The sequence below is a fragment of the Aptenodytes patagonicus genome, chromosome 17, assembly GCF_965638725.1.
Source record: "Aptenodytes patagonicus chromosome 17, bAptPat1.pri.cur, whole genome shotgun sequence".
NCBI lineage: Eukaryota > Metazoa > Chordata > Aves > Sphenisciformes > Spheniscidae > Aptenodytes > Aptenodytes patagonicus.
Window position 1 is genome coordinate 467176 of NC_134965.1, and position 23277 is coordinate 490452.

The following is a 23277-nucleotide window of genomic DNA, read 5'->3' on the forward strand; positions in this document are numbered from 1 at the left end:
GCCCTGCCCGCCCCTGCCCCTGCTCCTGCCCTCGCCCTGCCCGCCCCTGCCCCTGCCCCTGCCCTCGCCCTGCCCGCCCCTGCCCCTGCCCCTGCCCTCACCCTGCCCCTGCCCTCACCCTGCCCGCCTCTGCCCCTGCCCTCACCCTGCCCGCCCCTGCCTTCACCCTGCCCGCCCCTGCCCCTGCCCTCGCCCTGCCAGCCCCTGCCCTCACCCTGCCCCTGCCCTCGCCCTGCCCGCCCCTGCCCTCACCCTGCCCCTGCCCCTGCCCTCACCCTGCCCGCCCCTGCCCCTGCCCTCGCCCTGCCAGCCCCTGCCCTCACCCTGCCCCTGCCCTCGCCCTGCCCGCCCCTGCCCTCACCCTGCCCCTGCCCGCCCCTGCCCGCCCCCTCCCCAGCCCTGCCCCAGAGCAGACCCCCGGCAGGAAGAACCACGCTGGGGCCTGTGGGCAGAGCGAGTCCTTTATCAGGCAGCACGGCCGGGCCCCCCCGGAGCTCCCCGCGCCCAGGCCTCCTGCCCGAGGGTGGGCAGGGCCCCGCGCTGCCCCAGCCGCTCTGGGGGCTGGCGGGCCCCGGGGCGCAGGACCAGGGGGGGCCGGCCGCGGCCCCCGCCCCCGCGCGGGCGGGGACTCCCCGAGCCGGTGCCCGTGGCGGAGGGAGCCCCGCGGCCCCGGGCCGCCGCCGGCCGGCGCTGCCCCCTGCTCCGGCAGCCCGGCCGCGCTGGCCCCCGCCGGGGGCTCCCCGCTGGCGCGGGTGGGCCGCTCGTCTGGCAGCACCGAGGGTCCGGCAAGGCCGGGAAAGCCCCTCCGGGGGCGGCTAGGAGGAGCCGCCGCCACGGCCCATCCCCGCCACCGCCCGCGTCGCCTGCTCGGGGATGCAGGCCGGGTCGCTCAGGATGGAGGTGGAAATGCTCAGCTGCCGGAGGGAGCTCAGGACGGCTGCGGGGAGACGCGGGACGTGTCAGCTGCCCCCCCCACCCCCCCCGCCTTGGGGGGCTGGGAGGGGCCCGGGTTAACCCATCCCGGGGGAGATGGCTCTTCCCGTCCCCACTGCAGCCCTGCCGTGGCCCCTGGAACATCACGACAGCCCCCTGCCACAGCCCCCAGCAGAAAGGGCAAAGGGAGACCCACCCTGTGGGGCTCTGGGGGGGCTGAGCCCTGCCGAGTCAGGACACGGGCTCTCGGGTTAGGGCAGCAGCAGCCAGCTCAGCTGGAGCGCGGGTGTGAAAGCAGCACGGAAAAGCACCGAGCACGCAGCCCCAGGACGTGCCGCGGGTGCTTCCCTCCCGTGTGGCAGAAGCATGGTGCAGCGCCAGCCCCACCGCCCCCCAGAACGCCCCCGTCCTTTTCCCCTCTGCTTTTCCGTCAGCCCGTGCCAGCAGGCCAGCCCGGCTGCTTTGGGGTGCCATGGACAGGAGCAGGGCCACCTACTTGGCCGAAGCGCTGGGAGGGAGCAGTGCTGGTCCAGCCAGGCGAGAGACGTCTGGGTGAGGCTCTCCATGCTGGCCGTGGAGACCATGCCGTTGAAAGACTCAAAGAGGGGCCGGATGATGATACTGAACTGATGGGAGCAGAGGAGTTAAGGACCAGCCTTGCCAAGGCCATGGTCTCCCACCCGCCAGGTGTGGGCAAGCACCCTCCTACAGGCAGCAGGACAAACCTCCCTGCCTGGCCATGGAGCAGACCTGCTGGGTGCCTTCCCCAGCGCAGCGCCACGCTGGGCACCAGCCCATGCTGCTGGGGTGACAGGGACATAAGTGTCACCCGGGGCAGGCAGTGGGAGAGCTGCATAACCCCCGTCACGACTGGGTCTGCCAGAAATGGTTGTTTAGACACAAGACAACTCTTCCAGAGCAGATCAAGCAGCCAGCTAGTGCAGTGTCCTCTGAAGTGCCCAGGAGCAGGGCACGACACCAGTGTGTCCAGCGTGCTCCCCTGGTGCTCCCAGCCTGCAGGGGCCACCGCTGGGGACTGGCGACTTTGTGCATGTAGTAATCCACAGCAGATGCCTCCACCATGAGCACGTCCTGGAGCCCGTGTTGGCTTTAGTATACCCAGTGTCCTGTGGAAGGAGCTCCACAACGCTCCCAAACTCCGTCAGGAGCCACCTCTGCCTTGCCCAGGCTGCCTGCACTGGAGCGGACTGTGGGCAGCAAGGCCTGCCCATCCCTCTGCCCCTTGGGATTTTGTAGGCCTCAGTCTCTACAGGCTTGATGGTCCCAGTGTGTCTAATCCCTCCCTGCTCACAGAGAAGCAGGCCCAGCCCTTTGACCACCCGTTCCCTGGCCCCGTCCCCTCCATCCTCTCCACCGTGTAGAGCCCAGACTTGTATCCCAGGCATGGGCACGCCTGGGTTTCCAGGGTGTGCCACACGGCCACCAAGGCCAAGCTATCATGTCCCCAGCTTTGTCTTTGGACCTTTCCTAATCTCTAGTTGATGGCTGCTGCTTCTCAGAGCCAGTTCCCGTGTCACCAGGAGCTCTTCCCTGCATGAGCTCAGCTCTGCCAGGGACTTTCCTTCTCCCCGAGGACTGACCATTTACTCCTACTCTGTTTGCTCCCTTGTAACAGAAGCTTCCTCCTAACCACAGCATCTCGGTGTGTTCCCACCATGCGCCCTTGGCTGGGAAACATCTCCCCGTGGTCCCCAGAGCCTCTTGAGGTGGAGGGACCCCACAGACCTGGGAGCAGCGGGTGAACCAGAGGGCCTGGTGTTTGGTGGAGGAGTCAGAGCAAGCAGCAGGCGCTGGCCCCAAAGGATACTATCCAGAACTTCCAGTTCTGCAGCGTGGAGGAGCGGACGTACTCGTCGAACATGCTGCGCATCTGGTCGAAGCGCTGGCGCGTGATGGGCACCCCCGTGGCCGGCAGCTGCTCCTGGCACAGGCTGTGGGGCGCAAGCAATGCTGTGGGTCCATGTTCAGGAGGCTGGGAGCCGCGGGGGCTGCCCCATGGGGAGAGGCTCTGGCAGGACCTCAGCTCTCAGCAGGGGTGGCCAGGCAGTGTCCACCTCCCAGGGCGACTGTGGGGCACGGCCCCATGCTCTGGTCCCACACAGCACTGCCTCTTCAGCATCCCCCCCCTCCGAAACAGGGTTTGAGAGGGAACGGAGTCAAATGCAGGTCCTGGGAGATGCTCCGAAGACCTGCTGTGTCCTGCTGCCTCCCCGGTGCTGCCGCTTGCCCTGCCTGGCTACCCCAATGCAGGCAGTGGCTCCCTCCCACCTCCCCCAGCCATGCCCCTCTTACTTGATGGAGCCATTGAGCTCCTCGATCTGCTCCCGCAGCCGCTGCGCCTCGTCCTGCAGGGCTGCCCGCTCCTGCTGCAGCTTGCAGATGTACTCGGCTGTCTTCTGCAAAGTGGTGGCCTTGCTGACCTGCGGGGGCCACAGGGTGAGACGTCGAAGGAAGCCCCCCCCAGGGTGGGCAGGGCGTGGGGCACCCGGCGCTTCGTGCAGCGGGGCTGGCTGCGCGCGGTGCCATGTTCCCTGCTGCCGAGCCTTGGCAGCTTCTGCCACAGGCTCCAGAGCCCAGACCACCCTGGCACGGCTGCACCACGCGAGCCTCCATGTGCCTGGTGCGGGCTTGCAGCCTCCTGCCCCACAGGCTGGGGTGCAGGGCAGGAGCCCCGTGCACGGGGGCAGACCAGGGATGCAGCATCCCCAGGTGACACACCATGTCCCTGCGTGCCCAGGGTCGGTCCACACAGCCCTGGGCGCTCACCTTGATGCTGGGCTGGGCGCTCAGCGTGCTCACCAGGCTGTGCAGCGTGTCGAAGCCCAGCTTGATGTTGAAGCGTCTCTTCTGCTCGGCGGAGATGTGCGTGATGCGGCGGCTCTCCATCTGTGGGCAAGCGCTGTCAGGCACCTCCTGGCAGTGGGGACAGCCCTGGGCCACCTGCCCCATCGGGGACGGGCTGGCCCAAAGCGCACAGCAAGGGTGGGGGGTGGAGTTTGGGGGGCAGCAGGAAAGAGACATGGCAGCATATGGAGACGGTGCCCCCATAGCAAAGGCGGCGCTTGCTCCTGCTGTACCTTGCTGGACTCAGGCCTGCCCCGACGGGACACGGGGTGGTGCAGGGAGATGCCAGCACCCAGCCTCACAGCAGGTCCCGGGGAAGCCTGGCTGGGCTTGGGCCAGTCGCTGCCTGGAAAAGGAAAGGCGGTGCTCTGGGGAGAGGGGCGGCAGCAGCAGCAGCCCCTCATGACGGGCTGAGAGCAGGGTCCCGCGCTGGGACGGGCAGAGGGGAGCAGGCTGCAGCGCTACCCCGGCCCTGGGGCAGCCACCCCACTCAGCTGATGGGGATGCTCCAGTCCAGCATCCGACCACATCTTATTGCTTTGTCTTATCCCAAATCCCACTCATTTTACAACTGCTCAGAAATGGGAACATTTGGGATGTGACATTTTAAATTCGTGGCGTTTCTTGGGGTGGAAATCACCAGGAGAGAGTCCTGAGGGCAGGAAGGCCGTGGTCTGCAGCACCAAACTGAAACTGGGAACGACACCACAGCCTGGTTTCCAGCCACCGCTCTGGTTTCTGCGGGTGAAAGCAAGGTGCTTTCCACTTGAAAACCAAGATCTGGGTTTTCAAAACCACAGTCTGACATTTTGCTCCTTTTTGTCTTTTCCTGTTTCTGCTTTTGCCCCTGTAGAAGGAGGCAGGTGAAGGGGCTGTGCCCTCTCCCGCGGAAAGAAATCATCCGTGCTCAGCTGGGTAAATGTAAATAGCTGGGATTGAAGCCGAAATGAAACATTCCCACAATATTTGGTTCAAGCTCCCTGCAGGAAACGCAGTGTCCTGTGGAGCTCCTTGGGGTGCCCCAGACTCACCGCAAGCCGATGTGGGGGACAGCCGTTCTGCCTTGGGGACCAGCGGTGGGCCCGGCTGGGTGCCCGCCAGCGGCACCGGCACTGCTTGGGAAGGGCTGGAGCCAGGAGCCAGTCCTGGGCTCAGCTGGGCCATTCTGGAGAGGAAGGTGTCGGGGACGTCAGGGACAGCGCTCTGCTGCTGAGAGAAGGCAGAGGGAAGTGGGAGGTTGGGGGGCCACCGCCCCATGCACGCCGGGGACCAGGCCTTCCCCTTTGGTCGGTCGGTGCCTGGGCACTGGCAGCCGAATGCCCGCGTGGGGAGCGGGGAGGTAGACGTGCCGCCCCATCCCCATGGGGCATCCCACCATCTGCAGGGGCAGCCCCAGTCCCATCACCCCAGGGCAGCATCTCCAGGAAAGGGGCCCTGCAAGTGGGGTGTTTCCCACCTCTGCCTTGCTTCTTTTATGGGAGAAAACACTCAGGTGACTCCTGCCACCCCATCCACGTGCCCCGTGCCTGTCCAGCCCCATATTGCAACGGGTGACCCCACAGAGTCCCATCTCCCCACCTGCCCCATCTCTACCCCTGCCCCAGCAACCAGCAGAAGGCACTTCCTGACCCGGGGGGACAATTCCCAACCCGGGGCGTAGGCGAGTGCTTACCGGGGAGACAGGGGATGCGGGCATGAGTCCTGCGCCCATCAGGTGTGGGGCATCCAGGGCTGGCTCCTGCTTGGCTGCAAGAAGGCAGGGAGCAGAAGGGTGCTGCTGCGTGAGGGTGTCGGGGCTCGGGTGACCTTTCCTGCCCCACCGGACAGCCAGCCCCCAGCACTGGCGTTGCTGCAGCCCCTTCCCTGCCCGTCTGCCCCGGGGAAGGGTGAAGCAGCCCCTGGAGAGAGGTGCCTTTGCTCCCCGCAGCGGGGACGTCCTTGGGAGCCTTGGTGCAGGCAGAGACCCCCAGCCCCTCCCCAGCCCAGCATGGGGCTAGACATGGCACCTTCTGTGGGACCTGTCCCATCGCATGCACGGGTTGGTCAGGACACTGGTGACCCCTCAGCCCATCTGTGGAGGGCCGCGGAGACCAGGCTGGGGACACGAGGACTTCGCAGCGGTGCCTGTGGCCAAGCCCTGGGTCCGCCTGGGCCCCATCTCCCTCCCTGGGGGCTGCTGGAGCCGGGGGGGGTTCCCCCGGGCACAGCTTCGCTTCTGGGTTTGGTGCTGCTCTGCCGTGGGGACAGCCATGCTCCCTGCCCAGCATCCCCAGCATCCCAACCCCGGGGAGAAAGCGGGGTCCCCCCTCCAATGCCCCCCATAGCATCCCCCCTGCCACCGGCTCTCCCCTGCGTCCCCCCGCAGCCCGCCGGCCCTGTTACCTGTGGTCAGCAGCTGGGTCAGGCAGGGGTTGGGCACGGCCAGGTGGGGCGGCGCGGGGGGTCCTGGCAGCCTCTTCGCCTTGGTGCCGCCGGGCTTTGCCTTCGGCCTCCCGCCCCCGCCCTGGGGCAGCCCCTTGGGGGGGGCAAACCTGGGGTCGCCCAGCAGGACGGGGGGCAGGAGCTGGGGGGCAGCTGGGACGGGGTACTCCGGGGGCACCATGCCCGCGGCATAGCTCAGCCCCGGGGCGTGGGGGGCGAAGCAGGGCACCGAGATGGGGGACGCGGGGTGGGCGAGGAGCGAGGGGCCAGGCGAGCCGGCGTAGGGGAACTTGGACCGGGGGGCTGAGGCGGGGGAGAACAGGGGGTCTGGGCCCAGCAGCGGTGCCCCGGGGGATGGGATGGGGGGGGCGTAGGGGGGTCCCGGCGGCTCCAGCCCGAGGCACTTGCTGGGGAGGCCATACTGCAGCAGGGGCTTGTGTCGGAGCTGGGGGCTGAGGCCGCTGGGTGCCGTGGCGGGGGGCTCGGGGGACAGGGGGGCCAAGGGGAGCTCGGGGCCCAGGAAGGCGCTGTGGAGGCCAAGCTGGGAGGCACCGCCGGGCTGCGGGAGACACGGGAGGGTCAGAGGGGGGTGGCTGGGCCACCGGCAGCCATGGGCTGCGGGCTGGGGTCCCGCTCACCTGGAGGAGGGTGCCGGGTGGGAGTGGTGCCTCGGGGCTGGCGGGCAGCCCCCGCGCACCCATCAGGGACCCCCCGCTGCCAAACACGGGCTCGGCCATGGGCACGAAGCAGGGCGGCTCCTGGTAGCTCGGTTGCATCTGTGATGGTGGTGGCCGGTGGCCGGTGAAGATATCTGCAGGGCCAAGTGGAGACAGAGTGACGGGCATGAAGGGACCCTCCCAGAGAGGGGGTGACAAGCCCTGGGGCATGCTGGAGGGAGCCGTACCCTGTTACCGGCACTGCTGGGGACTTGCCAGTCCTGCCTTCACCTTGCGAGGCCAGGGCAGCTTCTGGCTCTACCAGCGGATTTGGCACCCAGGTTGTGAAACGCTGGAGTATGGAGGGAAGAGGCAGGCCACGTGCCTGGGGCCAGCCTTGCCACATGCATGGGGACAGGAAAACCCGCCCAGGGCTGCCACCCAAGGGTGGGGACCCCGTCCCCGACACCCAGCTGGGCACCGCGTGCTCCAGCGCTGGGGCTGCTCCCAGGGGGTTGTGTGGCTGTACCGCCCCTCCTGAACTAGCCCAGTGCTGGGGCAGGGACCACGACACCCAGGCTGCGGGGCAGCCACAGCAGGAGGGCTTGGAGGAGCGGGTCGCAGCGTCCCCGAGCCGCAGGGGACAGTCCCCTGGGGTCGTGGCGAGTGCTCATCTCCCTGTCCCGGCGCTGCCGTGCGGGCAGCCTGCGGCTAACCACATCCCATGGCCTTCCCGAAGCCGAGCCCTGTGACCTTGCCGCGACTCCCTCTCCCTTCCTCTCCCCTTCCCACAACCCTGCTACTTCCGCAGGCCCAGACGCCGCGGCACAAAGGGCTGGCCTGACACTTCGGGCAGCCGCCTGCCCGGTGAAACAAGCTCCCTGGGCACATCAGCCCCACGCATGCCTCGGCTTGGTGCCGGTGCTGCTGCTGCCTGTGCCAGTGCTGGCTCGGGCATCGCCATGGGGAAGGTTTTCCCTGTAGAGGATGACTGTGTGGCAGGGATGGGGCTGCTGGATGCTTCCCCATAGGATGGAGCAGGAACGCTGGCTGGGTTTGCAGGCAGCTGACCAACAGCCCCTGGCACAGGCTCTGTGCCCAAGCAGCCACCCCAGGACGCAGGTGCTCGCATCCCCTCCGGGGAACACCCAGCCATGCTCCCAACCCCTCGGCTGGCGCGAGCATTGCTGCCTCCAGGCCCTGCGCTGCTGCCGGCAGAGCCCAGCCGAGCCCACATGCTGGCTCTGCCTGCCTGGCGTGTGCAGCTGTGCCACGGGCACTGGCAGGGCTGCAAGGACTTTGCGCTCCCTCCAGGCTGTGACACAGGCTCCAGCGCCCAGGGTGCCCTGGCTGGGACCCACAAAAGCCTGAGACCCTTTTGAATCTACACCAGAGGAGCAAACATGCCAGCAGCGTGGGATGCCATGGGGCTGAGCATGGTGACGATTCCGGCAGTGCCATGTGCTGCCAGCCGAGGGTAACACCGGTGCGAGACGGGGCAGTGCCACGGCTGAGCTGCCCCACTCAGCCCTCAGACTGCCCCTTCCCCCTGCCAAGGACACGGTGAATGCCCGGGAGCATCGCAGAGCCACCCCTGCCCCACCATGGGCCGGCACTCGGTGTGGGCCGCGGTGCTGCCAGGCAGGGTCTCAGCCTCCCCGGGGCGCAGTACCCAGCTCCACGCTGCCCCCAGCCCTCCGCCATGCCCACGCCAGGCTGTCCCCTGCCACTGGCGCTGAAGCTCTGTGGGTATTTATAGGCATTTCTGGTGCCCAGCTCTGCAGATTCGATTCCTCTTGTGCCTCTCGCTGTGCTGCAGGGATGGAAGGTGGCTCGCAGCCCCTGGGTGCCCTGTCCTCCCTTTCTCCTGCCCCTTCCCCACCCCACAGCTCTTGCCCACGCTCCTCTCTGCTGTTGCATCACCCTGACCTGCTCCCAGGCCGCACAGCGTGGCCAGGGCATGTCACTGCTCAAGGGGGAAGAGCCCATGTGGTCGGCACACCACACCTTTGGCATCCCGTTCAAACCTGGGGCTGCTCTCCAATGGGATTGGGGCTACAGAGCCCGTTCCCAAACGAAGGACCCTCCAACATTGGCCCCAGGCTCTGGGAGAGCCCTGCAGCACGGCGGGGTGATGCCACCCCATGGGATGGCCAGCCCAGCCCCCAGCTCCCTGGTGCCCGGCACGGGTCCTACCTGGAGCGTGGTGCCAGCAGGGCACAGGGCTGGGCTGCTCCCTCGCCTCTGCCATCAGGACTTCTCCATCCACCCCACACTGCGCTCCGGCACCCGCCGCGGACACGAGGTGCTTCCTCATTTGGGGATTGGTTTGCACGCACTGACTGACAGGCGCCAAGCTCTGCCACAGCCACCAGACACGGTGACAGCCCTGTGACCCTGCAGGAGCCCTGCACCAACCGTCGCGGCGCCCACCCCGCACACTTGCACCGCGGCGCTCTGCACGAGGCTGCTGGGGGGATCCCTGCTCCCGAGCCATGAAAAGCCATCGCACACCCTGCTAGAAAAGTGGCCTTGAGGACATAATTGGGTTGTCTGGCACCCGCAGCTCTAGCACCCAGCACCTCCTCTCCCCACTCCTCCCACAGCCCCGTGGTCACACACCCCCTGCGCTGCCCATCGCATGGTGTGCGCACACCTCTCTGCTCCTACACCTCCGCCCAGCACACCCTCGCCACCCAGCGCACACCCACATCCCGCCAGCGCGCACATCGCTCACACGCGGCACTCGGCTGTCGCGGTACTCTAACCTCTCGTCATCCGGGCAAGCTGCTCCAGGAAATGCCATGTCCCAGACAAAACTCCCACCCACGAGTCTCTGAGCACCCCACAGGGTGCTGCCCTGCCCTGGGGCACACAAGCCTCTCTCCAGCCGTGCTCAGCAGCCCGCGCCTGGACAGACAATGAGCCACACCTGGGATGCCACCCCTGACCCCAGCTGGGCTTGGGACCCTCCCCAGCCCCAGCAGTCCCCCCACGTGGAGCCGCTGGGCACGGGCAGAGCACGAAGGGGTGCTTTCCTGCGATGTAGTGGCTTGCAGTAAGACCCATCCCATTCCCAGGCAGCACTCCGGAGCAAAACGCAGGCCTTTTCCCCAGGAAGAAAAAAGACAACTTGGCTGCTCGTAGAAATATATTGGTTCAGATGGGCACCGCCGTGCCCCTTGCCATCTCCTGCTGCACACGAGGCCGTGCCACACTGGTGGCACGAACGGCAGCTGGGCCCACAAAGAGAGGTGCTGGGGCTGCTGCTGTGACACTGTTGTGGCAAGGTGCTGCTTGAAAGGGGTTGGTGCAGCTTTCTAGCACCATGCAGGACCTCTCGGGGGAAGGGACACTTGTCAAGTGTCAGTTTGACCCATTTGGAGCCGTCCCACCTCCCAGTGACTGATGCCCACATGGGGCACCTGGGGACAGGAGGCAAAGGGCCAGCAGTGGGGACAGACCCTCTTCCCAGCACGGCTCACCCTGATGGCACCTCTGGAGGGAACGAGCCGAGGAGGGCTGGCAAGAGCCTTCCTACCCCATCCATCCCCGGGGCATCCCACCGCCTGCCCTGGCACATCAGAGTGCCCCAGCCTGCTCCCCGCCAGCATCTGGTCTTGCATCACCCTGCAGCCGTATGGCGCAAGCGCCCTTGTTTCCTCCCGCCGAAGGAAGTGGAGACCAGCCGTGGAGCTCACAGGGTGCTCACAGCTGCACAGAGGGGTCCGGGGATGCTGGTGCTGCCTGAGGCCACCAGCTACCTGGGAGGGCTGCAGCCACCAACCCACACCGGCTCCCACCCTGCAAAGTGAGCCTAGGCCACCAGCTCTGGCACGTTCGAGGGCAGAGCTCGTCCCCGGTGCAGCATGCACCAGCGGTGCCTTGCCCTGGCATACGGGGACACTGCACTGCACAGCTGGGCCCAGGACACGTCCCAGCTGACTCCAGGGCGCTCACGGACACGCATGGCTCAGAGCCTGCATGGCAGCACCGGTGGCAGCCCCACAGGAGGAGGCTGCCATTGCCTGCTTCTCAGCGTTCCACTTGGCAGCCCCCTTGCCCCCAGCTGGACACCAGTGCCAGGTTTGGCTCTGGGCCAGCCTGGCAGGGACAGTGACTTCTCCCCAGGGGACGTAGCACAGCCCAGCGCAGGGTCCCAGCTCCGAGCCAGCCCCCCAGGCTGCTCAGCCTGGGGCTGGCCAGGACGTGGGGTGAGGAGGGGGACACAGCAGCACAGAACCTGCTCTCTGGAGGTTTCCTCTTTCTTGTGGGGGACAATTGTCCTTCCTCTGTCTGCAGCCAAAACAAGGTGGTTTGGCACTCCTGGAAAGACCTTCTGTTTGTAGAAATCCCCTCCCACAGCTCCTGGCCAGGCCCTTCCCAACCTGCTGTGGCTCCGCCCCGGGTGCGGGCAGGCATGCCAAGCCCCTGCCCTGCAGCCTGCCGCAGCACCCTGGCCTGCTTTTTCCATGCCAGTGGATGTCTGGTGCTTTCTGGCTGCCCCAGCAGCTCCTGCTGCTGCCTGGCCAACCCTCTGACCCCACCATTTTGGGCTGCCGTGGGGTGCAGAGCATGCTGGGCTGTGTGGATGTGGTACCGCATCCGGGCTGGCTCTTACCTGAGATCTCCATATCATCCAGGCTGGGCTGCAGAGGTGCCAAATCCGGCTGTATCATGTCAGCATTCCCAACATACGCTGGAAGAGGGCAGAGCTGCAACACTGGGGCCCAGCCACTGCACCCCGAAGACGCCCCTTCAGGGTTCCTCCCACCACTGCCCTCACACCTGCCTAGCTGCCACCCCTCCGTGGCACCCCAGAGTCACCCTGCGTCGCTGCACCCTGCCCTGCAGCCGTGCACGGGCAGGGAGATGGGTGCCCACCCTGTGGAGACCCGGGGCCATCCCGTTCCCACCACCCTGCCCACCAGCACCTCTGCGACCTCATCCAGCGCCCAAGAATCCCAGGGAAAGGCTGATCCTCGGCACAGGACCTGCCTGGTGCTGCAGGAGCTCCAGGGACCTGGCCAGGCAGGGACAGCGAAGAGTGGCCATGGAAGGCAGGACCTGCCCGCTGCTTACCCAGGGCTGGCAGCCCTGCCCTGGGGTCTGGTGCAAGGTCCTTCATGGGGCTAGCACTCCCTGGGCAGCTCAGCCCATCCCACCCAGGACAGCCCAGGCTGGTCCGTAGGGAGCCACCGGAGAAGAGGCTGCTCCCGCCCTGCCCAAACAGAGCTCTCACTCCGGCAGGAGGGATGCCAGGGGATCCTGTCTGCCCAAAGGACACAGGCGGCAGCTCTCAGGGGCTAAGCCAAGAGGCAGCAAGGTGCTACAGTGCGTGCTGCCTGCCTGGACCTCCTCCTTCACATACTGCTAGAGCATGCTCTGGGGCACCTACCATCCTCGGGGAGTGCCTGGTGGGCACTGGGTGTCTGTGTCATGGTGAAGAGGGTGTCAGAGATGTCTGAGAGGAAGGTGTCCAAGTCGAAGTGCTGCCTACCCCCCGGCTCCTCTTCCTCATCCCCAAGCAGCATGGGTACCACGTTGCAGAAGAGCTGGTTGCACCATTTCTCCGTTGGCCTCCAGATATCCTCATCCTGCATGAGATGGAGCAAAGGAGCCAGGTGGGCACCTCTCATGGGTAGGGTCCATGCCTGGCTGCCCAGCTGCTCTCCCTGGCAGCTCCCATGCTCCTCACAATGTTTATCACTCCAAAGCTTCACACTTGGCACGTTGGTGCTTCCAGAAGGGTGAATCCGGCATCCCAAGTGCTTGGCATCCCACACCATTGGGCTCGTCATGCCCTGGGGCTTTCATCCACCCTTCTCCCAGGCTGCCCAGCGCAGGGGTCCACATTGCACCCCACTTTCCCCCCCTCCTTACCCTTCCCCAGCGGACTCACCTGCTTTGGACTGGAGACCTCTCCTTCCCGGGTGGACTTTCGGAGCTGGAAGGAGAAGACAGCCTGTGTCACCGCCCAGCCAGGGCGGGCATAGTGTGGGGCAGAGGGGGCCAGCGCTCAGGAGGGGGGTCCCTGGGAGGCTCAGCATGGCTGCCACGAGTTCACATCTGCCTTTACAGGTTCTGGGCTGAGCAGCTGCCGCAGTGGTGGGACCGGCAGCGTGTGGCTGTGTGAGGCTGCCAGCACCCTGCCCACCCATGGCACCCCCAGCCTTTATCAGTCCCGAGCGAGCAGCTGGGGAGAAGGCTGGACCATGCTCCACCCAGCATGGTGGGAGGCCAAGGTTGTGGTACCAGCATGCCTGAGAGCAGGCGCCGGGAGTGATGCAGAGCCACCCGGCCTGCCTGGCAGCACGTGCTGCCGGGGTGAGATGTGGCTGCCAGTGGCATGCCAGCAAATCCCAGCCCAGCTGGAGCGCTGTGGGTGAGCCGTGGCCCTGCTTGACCCACACCAACACGTGTGCTGTGGGTGCGCTGCCAAACCCAGCTGCAGATCATGCACCGGGCAGGTCACAGTTAGCCCAGGTCGGGCTGCCGGAGCACATCGCAGCACCGCGGGCAGCTGTGGATAGGGTCCCTGCCGAGCTCCCCTCCATTGGCACCACAGGGGCAGCCAGCATCCCCCTCCCACACTGGAAAGAGCCTGCCATGTCCCGCTCCCAGTCAGCCACGGCTCCACATTGTGCACGCTGATGTCCCATCCCACCGCTGGCACCGCCATGGAATGGGGAGCAGCACCCGCAGAGCCACTCACCCGCTTCTTGTAGTAGATCCTCCACTTGTGGTACTCCCTCATCACCACCTCGATGCGGCGTTTCCAGTAGTTGCCCTCCAGCACGACAGCCTGGGGGGGCAGGACAGGGGGTCACAGCTGAGCCACCCAGCCCCATCACCCTGCAGCCAGGGCTGGTTTCCTTGTGCCACGTCAGAAACACCTTTCCCAGCAAATCTATGAAATAAAATGAGCTCTGCCCCCTGCGTGTCCCCAGCTCCCACCTGTGCCACCCAGACCTGCTCCTGGCCCAGAAAGCTGCGATGAACCATGCCCTACCTCTGGTTTTCGGTGCTCATCAGCCTCCGATCCCTCCAGAGGAGTGATGAAGCCACACACAGGGTTCTTCCTCCGCTCTACATCTACACAGGGGAAAACACAGCTGGTTTTACCCACGTCTCCATCCCTGGGCAGGGGAGGGTGCCTGGGCACCCATACATCGCTGCCTTGGTGCCAGCCCCATGGCACTCGACATTGCCCAGCACTTGGCAGACGGAGCGGGGTCTGGCCCCATACTCACACTGGATGTACCACGCTCTCCAGATAGCGTTGTTGAGACGGATTTTATCCCGGCAAAGCAGCCGCAGCCCCTTGAAATTCTTCCACTTTGGAGACACCAGCTTCCCACTAAAACACCAAGCAAAAGAGAGGCTGAGGGGCACCATCCCAGAGCCCTCCCAGTTCGGGGTCTCCTGAGGGGGCCGTGCCTTGAGAGGTGCAGCTGTGTGGCTCTGCTGCAGGCTGCTTGTCTGGCACCCACGGGACCACCCACGGGAGCACCCTGAGCTCCTGTTCACGCTGAGAGCAGCACAGACCTAAACCGGGAGCTTCATAGACCCACACGAGGCTTCTCGAGCCCCTGGGATTAAAGCACAGCACATGGAGGAATTGATTCATTGAGGCTCGAACCCTGGGTCCGAGGTGGGACCCCGCTGCCCCCAACCAGGACGGCTGCATCCCGGCCCCGGGGTACGGGAAGAGAAGTCTCCTGCCCAGGCAAGACGCCTGGGGACACATGTTGCTGTGGCTCTTGCCACATCGCAGCATTTGGGCAGCTATTTCTGACCCTCCTTTTAATGCCAGACTGGGCTTGGAAACGCTACCTTCAGCTGAGGGCGGGCGCAGGCAGCGGGGCGGGCGCAGGCAGCGGGGCGGGCAGGATCAGCCATGTGCGCGGGTCTGGGGAAGGCAGGACAGCAAGCTGGAGGACGTTAAGGACATTAAGGGCTGCTTGCCTGAGAGGGGCAGAGAGCTGGACCAGCCCTGCCCGCAGCCCAGCGCTGCCCTGGGCTCCTCTCCGCACCCATCCCTGCAAACCTGCGCCCCTCGCTCCGGCCCCCAGCCCGAGCTGGGCTCCCTCCTTCCCGTTTCCCGGCTCCCCGAGGCAGACGTGTTTGTTCTGCAGCTCGTTGTGGTGGCGGTGATGTCCCTAATGGGGCCTGCAGTGCAGGCAGCCTCATTTCACTGTCTTGTTTCCTTCCAGCCGAGGGACACGACCCTCTCGCATGCACCCGCCGGCGGGGGTCCTGAGGGTCCTGCTGCCCCGGGAGCTCCGCGGGGGAGGCTGGGGTCTCTCTGCTTTACCTTGGCATCCTTTTCACCTCTCCCTGCAAGCCCAGCGGCTGTCTCGGCTCTCCCACCCACCGGGGCAGGCCTCGGGGCAATGCCGGCTGCACAGAGGGGCCCTCTGAGAGCAGGCTGGGGGCTGCACGGCATCCCTCCCCAGGAAGCCCACGTCCTTCCCCAGCCAAGAATTTGTCCCTTAAAGATCTCAGTGCTGCTTTGGGTCCCACATATCCACGGCACATGCAGGGAAGAAGAAAGGTAGAAGCTGGGCTGGGTGTAAGGGTGCCATATTCCCCCATTGCCAGCATCTCCTTGGGTGCACCCTAAGGTGCCATCAGACCATGTCCCCGGGGAGGTGCTGGGGATGAGAGCAGTGCCCGGCTAATGCTTTAAGAAGCCACACACTTGTCTGTTCAAGCTTGTGAAACCTTCCAGCACCCTCGAACAAAGACTGGCCGATTCTGCATTAACCTGCCTTGAAATCTGCCTCCCACTGCACAGCATGGCACCGCACAGCAAGTGGGGCTCCCTCCCTCAGCGGCTGTGCCGGCTCGGCTCGGAGCTCGGCTCGGAGCTCTGTGCAGCCCATCGGGCAGGTGGCTCGTTGCAGACAGGGTGCTGTCCTCGACGTCAGAGCCAGGCAGCCCGAATAGGCAGCAGCGCAGGCAGCAAGACCCCTGTGCTGGTCCTGCATGGCTCTGCAGCTGGAGGCAGCGCACCGGGGCGGAGGGGAGAGGAGAGCATTGCTGTCCCATCTCACTGTGGGGGACAAGGACCGGGGACCCCTCCGGCTCCAGAGCCTGATGCAGGGACGTGTCTGGGAGTGGGTGCTCCCACCCACAGGGGTGGACGGGGACAGTCTCCCCAGGGAGACCCAGCCCAACCCACGGCCCCAGGGGCTGGGGAAGGGCCCGTGTCCCCGCGGCTCCAGCCTGCAGAGAGTTAAGGCCTGGGCGACGCGCTGGGCACTCCGCTATCTCCAGGTTTTTGAACTTTCCCCAGTGGCACAAGGCAAACAGCGTGGTAGTGCCAAGCAGAGGAGCCAATGGAAGGGATGGGTTTCCCGGGCGTGCGGCCAGATCCTGCCGGTCAAGGCTACCCGCACACGCTCCTCACCAGTGCTGCCCGCCCCGACAACCAGCTTAAAGGAGCAGCCCGAGCCTGCGGACCACAGCCCCGCAGCCGCAGACGGCCACCTCGGCCACGCGCGAGGCTGGTGGGGCCACGGCCACGGAGCTGCAGTGGACATGGAGACAGAGGGGAGATGCCTTTGGGCTTCGCCACTAACCGCCTTTTTTTCCCATTAACGATCCTTTCAGTTTTGGGACTTATGAGGCTGATCTTTGCTCCCTGGTTCGTCTTGAAAATGGCCCCACCCTTCCCTGAAATTATCTCCTGGGGAGATGGATGCAAACCCCACGCTGAGCCACGAAAAAGGTTTGGGATGCCCCAAACAGGCTGGAGGTCCCGCTGCCCCACGCTGCTGGAGAAATGGGGAAACAGACCCCACTACCGGCTAAGGGGTCTCTGTGGGATGGGGTAAGGCGGGAGCAGGGCTCGGCCTGGGACCAAACCCGGCGTGGGTCAGCACTGACTGTTTCAGCCAGTCGCACCTTGTTTGCCCTGTGATTCATTTAGCCCATCCAGAAGTTTAAGGTGTTGCAGCCCCTGCTTTCATGGCAAAATGAGTATTTTGCTGTCCATCCACAGCAAAAGGAGGGGGGATCTGGCAAGATGCAGGGCTGCACGAAGAGAAACGGGCAGCAGCAGGAGGGGAACAGCTAAGCTGAGGGTCCTCTGGCAGGTACAAGCCTGCTCGGCCTTCCCAAGTGCAGCAGGAGCAGGATCCCCCGTGGGGCCGTCAGAGCCCCCCTTGCTCCCTGGGCTGCCAGGACGCAGCTTGGCCCTGGACTGGCTGAAAGAGGACAGCCTTTCCTGGAAGTTCTAAAAGCTCACGTTCGCTTTCTCACACATTTTGCTACCAAAGTCATGTTTTTTCTTGAGTTTTTATGTTTTGGGAAAGAAAGTTAAAAATCTAACCACAATTTTCCTGGAAAGTGTCCCCAAGCAAAAACCGACTGTCTTCAAATCTGACTTCAAATCTCTACTATCTGGCTGGGTGTTTTTCTTTACCGTGTTGCGCTGATGAAAAGGCTGCTGCGCCAGCTCGGCTGCTTGCCATGCTGCCTCCGGAGGGAGCGAGCTCTGCCCCGGCAGACGCTGCAGCTGGCGCGGGTGCATCGGGGGTAATTTGAGGGCAGTGCTGCAACAAAGGTGTTAATAGACTGTACTGGGGATTAGCTAGGGACCCACTCTGTGTATTTACCCCCAGATAGGAGTGCCTCTGCCCTTGCAGCTCTGCCTCTTGGACAGCCATTTACCTCCATGCAAAGCGAGCATGAAGTGCTCCAGATGAGAAGGGAAGTCGTTTAAATCTTCTCGCAAATAGTTGTCTGGGAAGCTGGATAGCTGCGAGCCAAGCTGGGTACATCTCCACAACCAGTTATTTTGGTGATCTCCGGAGGTACGACCCTACTGTGCATCAGCGTGGGAGCAGGCTTGCACACCAGCCCAGCTCCTCTGCACACTGCTTGGACAGGATCAGCCCCAAATCCTTGGGAAATGACAGAGAAAAGGCGTGCAGCTCCCTGCCGCTAATGACAGCACGACCACACTGCAGCGCGGATGGGTTTAGACCAAGCACGAGCCTTTCCCTCTCGCCAGGCCTGCTATTGCCCATCGTGTGGATAATTCATAGCAGAAGCTGCCCAACCTGCCGCAAAGCCCCAAAGGGATCTGCCAAGCCAGGGCTGCCATCGGCACCGAGCTCTGCTCCCCTGGCTGGGGCGCCCCGCTTCCTTCCAGCCAGGGCATGGGCAGCGCCCAGACGGTCTTAGGTCTGGGTGAGGGTGAAGCCTCATCAGATGGCGGGGGTGGACCCAGCAATCGCAGGATGTGGCCACATCGGCGCGAGCCACTTCCAGCGGGTCTGAGCTAGTGCACAGGGCTGCAGGCAAATGCTGGTGAACTGCAGTGAACGGAGGTGAGCTGTTTGCCAGGAGGGCAAAGGAAAGTGCAGGCTAATCCTGAGAGAAGGAAACGGGGAGAGGGCAGCTCAGCGTGTGCATCACTGGGGTCTCCGCCTGGGTGCTTGCTGCCCCTGTGCATGAGTGTTTAAGGCACTGTGAATTAGAGAATCAATTAGAGAGTACGGCAAAGATATAGCAGCAATTCCACTTCGTCTAGGAAAGCCTCAGAGGCTGCTATCAGCTTGCCAGGAGGATGAATTAGTACCGAATCGGCATGCAAGGGTGTAATCGAAGCCTACCTTGTTTTAAATCATGAGAGGGCAGAGTTAATACTCCACATCACTTACTAGTCTGATGTCCCTACCTGCTAAATCTCCCCTCTTGGTATTTGCAGGGGAGAAGAAGAGGTTAATCTACATCACACTCTCGGAACAGCTACAGGAGGCTTCTTCTGAAGCGCAAGATAGACGCGTGCAAGATAAGACCGTGGGTGTCTGCAGTTTGCAGTTCACATCTGCACCCAGTTTTTCTCCCTTCAGGAGGACGGTTCCCCAGGTCAGTCACTCAATGATCCTCTGCAATGGGTGACAGGAAGGTGTGTGAGCCCAGGAGACCAGCTCTGCAAGGCAGGACACCGGGGAGTGACACTGCGGTGATGGGGAGAAAGCTTGCTCAGCTGGGGAGATCGTGCTAAGGCGATAGCATGAACAGTTCCTGAAGGAGCTCGGCTCTACGTGCTCAGGTTTTTGGGGGAACCTGGGGAGGCCACGTGTGCTGCAGGGAGGTCCACCCACGGGAGAAAAAGCAGTCTAAGTGAGGGATTCAAGAAACGCAGCAGGTTGCAGGAGAAGGAGTGGAAGAGAATCATTAAGTCTTTGGCAGGAATGCTGCTGGAAGGAGAGTAGTGTCCTGGAAAATGGGTACAAAGGGCCTGGGAAGTGCTTCATCCCAACCTCCAGCACCAGGAGGAAGACCTTGGTGGGGGGAGTTGCCTCTCTTTGAGGGATCTGAAGAAACAAGCTACTGCTAGAAGCAAGCCTTGATGTGGAAAGAGCGTTTCTTTCCCAGTGAGGGGGTGATGCACAGTCCAGCCCATGGGGAGATAAAATGGCAGATCCTCAGGGCGATTGCTCAAGCTGAGACAGGACTGCCATAAACGGCTGTGAAGTGCCGCGGAGGAATGCTGGAGAGGGGAGGAATTACAGCTACCTAAATGACTGTTCAGCTACAGCCTTTGGAAAACAAGGGTTTAGAGAGAATTTAGTGTATTTGCCTTTGAAATGGTGTGAGCCAGGCCTCGGACAGCAAGGAATGGGTGGCTGAAACAGTCACAGCTCAGCCAGCAGGTCAAGAGAAGTGATAGTTCCCCTCAACTCAGCACTGGTAAGGCCAAGTCTGGATATTGTGTCCAGATTGGTCCTCCCGATAACAGAGGGAGGTTCACAAAGTGGAGTGATTCTGGAGGATGTTAAGATGGTTGGGGACTAATGTACAGGACAGAAGAGGAGGGTAAGTGATGGGTTTGTTCAGCCTGAAGAAGAGAAGGTGAAGAGAGGATCTACTTACTGTCTTCAACTACCCAAAGCAGGCTATAGAGGAGATGGAGCCAGACACTTCTCAGACACGCACCAAGAAAGGACAAGAGGCAACAGACACAAGCTGAAATGAGGGAAATTCCAATTACAGCCACGGACAGCACTCTTCCCTGTGAGAGTGGTGCAGCTCTGGGACAGGGTGGACAGGTGGTGGGCTCACCATCCTTGGTCTCCATCCATCAGAGTGATGGCCCTGAGCAACCTGATCTGGCTTTGGAGTTAGCCCTGCCCTGCACAGGGATTGGACTATGACCTCCAGAGGTGCCTCCCAACTGATATCTTTCTGTGGTTTCTGCTTTGTTAGGGAGTTAGTCTGCCACATAACTGTGGATGCACTCCTGATGACTGGAGGACATTTGGCTGGCCACTCCAACTGAGGCTGTGCTGCACCAACACCCCTTCTGAGGGACCTGGCTGGGAGGGAAGACGTGAAATGGCAGATGATGCAGAGAAGTATCAAATCAGATAAAACTAAAAGGTGCGCCGGGTATCTTTAAACTCCATTTTCCCCCTCTGATACCTTCCTCCAACTACGGCTTACAAGTCTGTCAAAAATGTATTAGCAAAGCTGCCATGGGTTTCCAAAGGGAGAAAAGAAATGCCTGAACAGCAGCTAGCCAGCAGAGAGGTCAGCTCTAGAGCCAGAGTCCAATCCCACCTGTGGAGAGGCATATCCAGCACTGCATCGCAGGTCCAGGTTCACCTGAACCTGATCTCTGATCAATGCTTGTCATCCTGTTTTTAGGGTGCTGGCAAGCTGCAGAGCATGACAGCTGAGAGGTGGAGGGGGAGAGCATCTAAGGATGGAAGGAACTCCAAGAGTTCCGAGCATGAAGTTTGGAGAACATCCAATGTCAACGTTTCCTTGGTTGGGTCCCATGGCCTGCAGCTACCCTGGCTCCATGGCAGACCAATAACTGCTCCCATGGGTGCTGAGCAAGACCTAGTCTTGCACCAAGGCAGCCAGGAAATATCTTTAGTGATCTGGACTCCGGGGTGACCATCAGTGGTGGCACTAATGCTTTGTAGCTGCTGTGGATCCTCCTCACTGAGGGCTACTGTCCAACTGCAGTTACGGTTTGCCATGGTGCTGGGCTTGGGGCTGGTATATGCATTGTCATGCTCAGTGCAGGAGGGAAACAAGGCCCTGAAAGAGTCCAAGTGGTAAAGAAATCTGGAGTGATGGAGCCCTGTCTGCAGTGTAATGGCCAGCCCTGGGTGGCATACAGCTGCTGTGGTCCGCTCCACCTGCCAAAGCACTTGCACCCTGCCCCTTTCCCCTCTGCCTGGGGAGCACCAGAGCTCAGGACCACATGGAGGCTGTGGTGCATCTCAGGAGTCAAGAGCTTGAGCACCCTGGGGTGGAGCAGTGTCTGCTCCTCCAGCCCCAAGCTGCAAGGATCAGAGTACGGCAAGTATGGGGCTGGGAGAGCAAAAGAGAGTGAGGCCACCAGTGCTTCAGTGTCCCCTGTGCATGGCACTCAGGGGTGACTTGCCTGACCAGGAAGCATGACCCTCAGCTGGGTCACCCCACGCTGAAGCTCACCGTGCTCCCGCAGAGCACCAGCTTCACCAGCACCTCGGAGGAGAGCTGTTCCACACCGGCTGTGAGCAAACCATGCAATCTGGCATGTGGCGATGGGCCAAATGTACATAGCTATGTGGCAACTAGTACCCTTGGAGTGCTGTCCCAGTGCCCGGTGTCACCAGGGCTGCTCTGGCAGCAACCACATATTCCATCGTGTTGAGCATTCAAGGACTTCAAGGCATACCTGAGAGGTCAGCAACTGAATAAGAGCCTGCGTGGAACAAGGCAATGTTCAACTCTTCAAGGCTGTTTTGCTGAGGTTTTGTTTTTATGCGGCATCAGTAGGACATCATCATTCCAGGTTTTCACCTGGAGATTTTGGGAAAGCTATGCAAGCAGTTTTGCACTGACGCTAGTAGAGCAATTCACCCTGATGCCATGCTTGAGAGAACTCAAAACCTCAGGGCCTTGGCAAAAGAGGGGAGCTGCCTCCAAGAATGTGGACCAAGGTGCTAAGAGACATGATGCAGGCTCTCCTGTTGTCACCGAGGAGCTGTGGGATGAGCAGGTCCCTAGCATCCTGAGCTTGGGTGATTTGTGTCGTTGGGGGAACAATGCAGTCACCCATTTGATTTTGCAGGAGAGAAGGGGGGAAGCTTTCAGGAGGCCCTGGACAAAGCCCTGTGCAGCCATCCAGTCCTGAGTGCTGCTGCATGTCCTGCAATAACCTTGGGACATGTGGGCAGAGTCAAGGACGGGAAGGCAGGACTCCAGCTCTGGGCTGGATTGCCAAAGACTGAGCATTGGCTGCCCACAGGGTTATTGCTGCTCTACAGAGTGTGCAGGACCCGGCCGTGAGGGTGCTACAGCCGGGTGCAGTGACTCCAGATCTCATGGGAAGGTGGAGGAGGGTTAAGCTACACATGAAGAGAGGAGGAACTTCTTATCTGGCTCCATGGCCAACAACCCAGAACCAGCTTTTTCTCCCTGAAACCTCCCAGGATGGTGGTTTTTGAGCAGATGGCACATCACAACCCAATGGACAAGAAGACAAGGATGCTATCAGTTGGCAATTAGCGGCAGGTTCCTGGAAGAGCAGTGGGGCTTAGACAGCCTCATGCCTTCAAAGAGCTGGGGGGGTTCCATGAGATGCATGCCAGCGAGCGGGATCTTGTACTTACCTGTACTCCAGGCTCATGCACTCAAAAAGCCGGGTGAGGGTCGGGTCAATGCTCCGGGGATCAGCCGGTTCGGGTTCGGTGCGGTGGTGGCGCCGGCGGGGCAGCGAGTCACTGTGTGGGGATGACACCATGAAGTGGCCACTGTGGATGACCTGGGGGAGGTTCTGCGCCCCGGTGCTGGGTCCTGTGCCAGCCACAGCTGCGTCCTCGGAGTCCGAGTCGGAGTCGGAGACGGGGCATGGCCCAACCGGGGGCTCTGGGAAGGGTCCTGGGAGCCCCACCTGAGCTCCTGCCATCGCCTGGTGCCTGCTGGGGAGCCCTTATTGGCCTGCCCCAGCGCTGTGGTCCACGACCTGGTTGTGCCAGAGCCCTACGGGCGCTGTGTTGGCATCGAGCACATGCCGTTGGGCTCCTCAGCACAGGACACCCACGCCACACCTCCTCGGTGCCGCTCGCCCCACTCCAGACCACGCTGTCTCCTCCGCGCTCCGAGGTTCAGCTTTCGGTTTGCCGAGGTGGCTTGCCGTCAGCCCTATTTATAGTGGTGGCAGCTGATCCCGCCCATGGCGCACCGTCAGCCAGGCCACAGCACCCTGCGATCGGCCACTGGCCACCGGCCACCGGCCACGGGAGCTTCAGCTCTGCGCCGCCGTCCTGCTCTTGCAACGCGCCTGACGGCCCTGGCTTTTATTTCCCCTGCAAACCCGGGGAGGAGCGGCTGCGGGTCCCCTGTCCCCCCCTCACCGGCAGCCACGGGTTCGCTGGCAGTC

The 23277-nt window shown here is 62.9% G+C and overlaps 1 protein-coding gene across 1 annotated transcript; it reads right to left on the bottom strand.

The window, feature by feature from the left end:
• Positions 1 to 760: 760 nt before the first annotated feature.
• MLXIPL (MLX interacting protein like) lies at positions 761 to 22985 on the bottom strand. The gene is given in 17 exon segments (XM_076354411.1): positions 761 to 937; positions 1430 to 1559; positions 2762 to 2885; positions 3247 to 3374; positions 3721 to 3840; positions 4032 to 4144; positions 4830 to 5004; positions 5471 to 5544; positions 6181 to 6808; positions 6810 to 7030; positions 11497 to 11574; positions 12274 to 12472; positions 12778 to 12822; positions 13591 to 13680; positions 13888 to 13970; positions 14129 to 14235; positions 22508 to 22985. Coding segments are annotated over 17 exon segments (2733 nt in total). The 5' UTR covers positions 22804 to 22985; the 3' UTR covers positions 761 to 815.
• Positions 22986 to 23277: the final 292 nt, after the last annotated feature.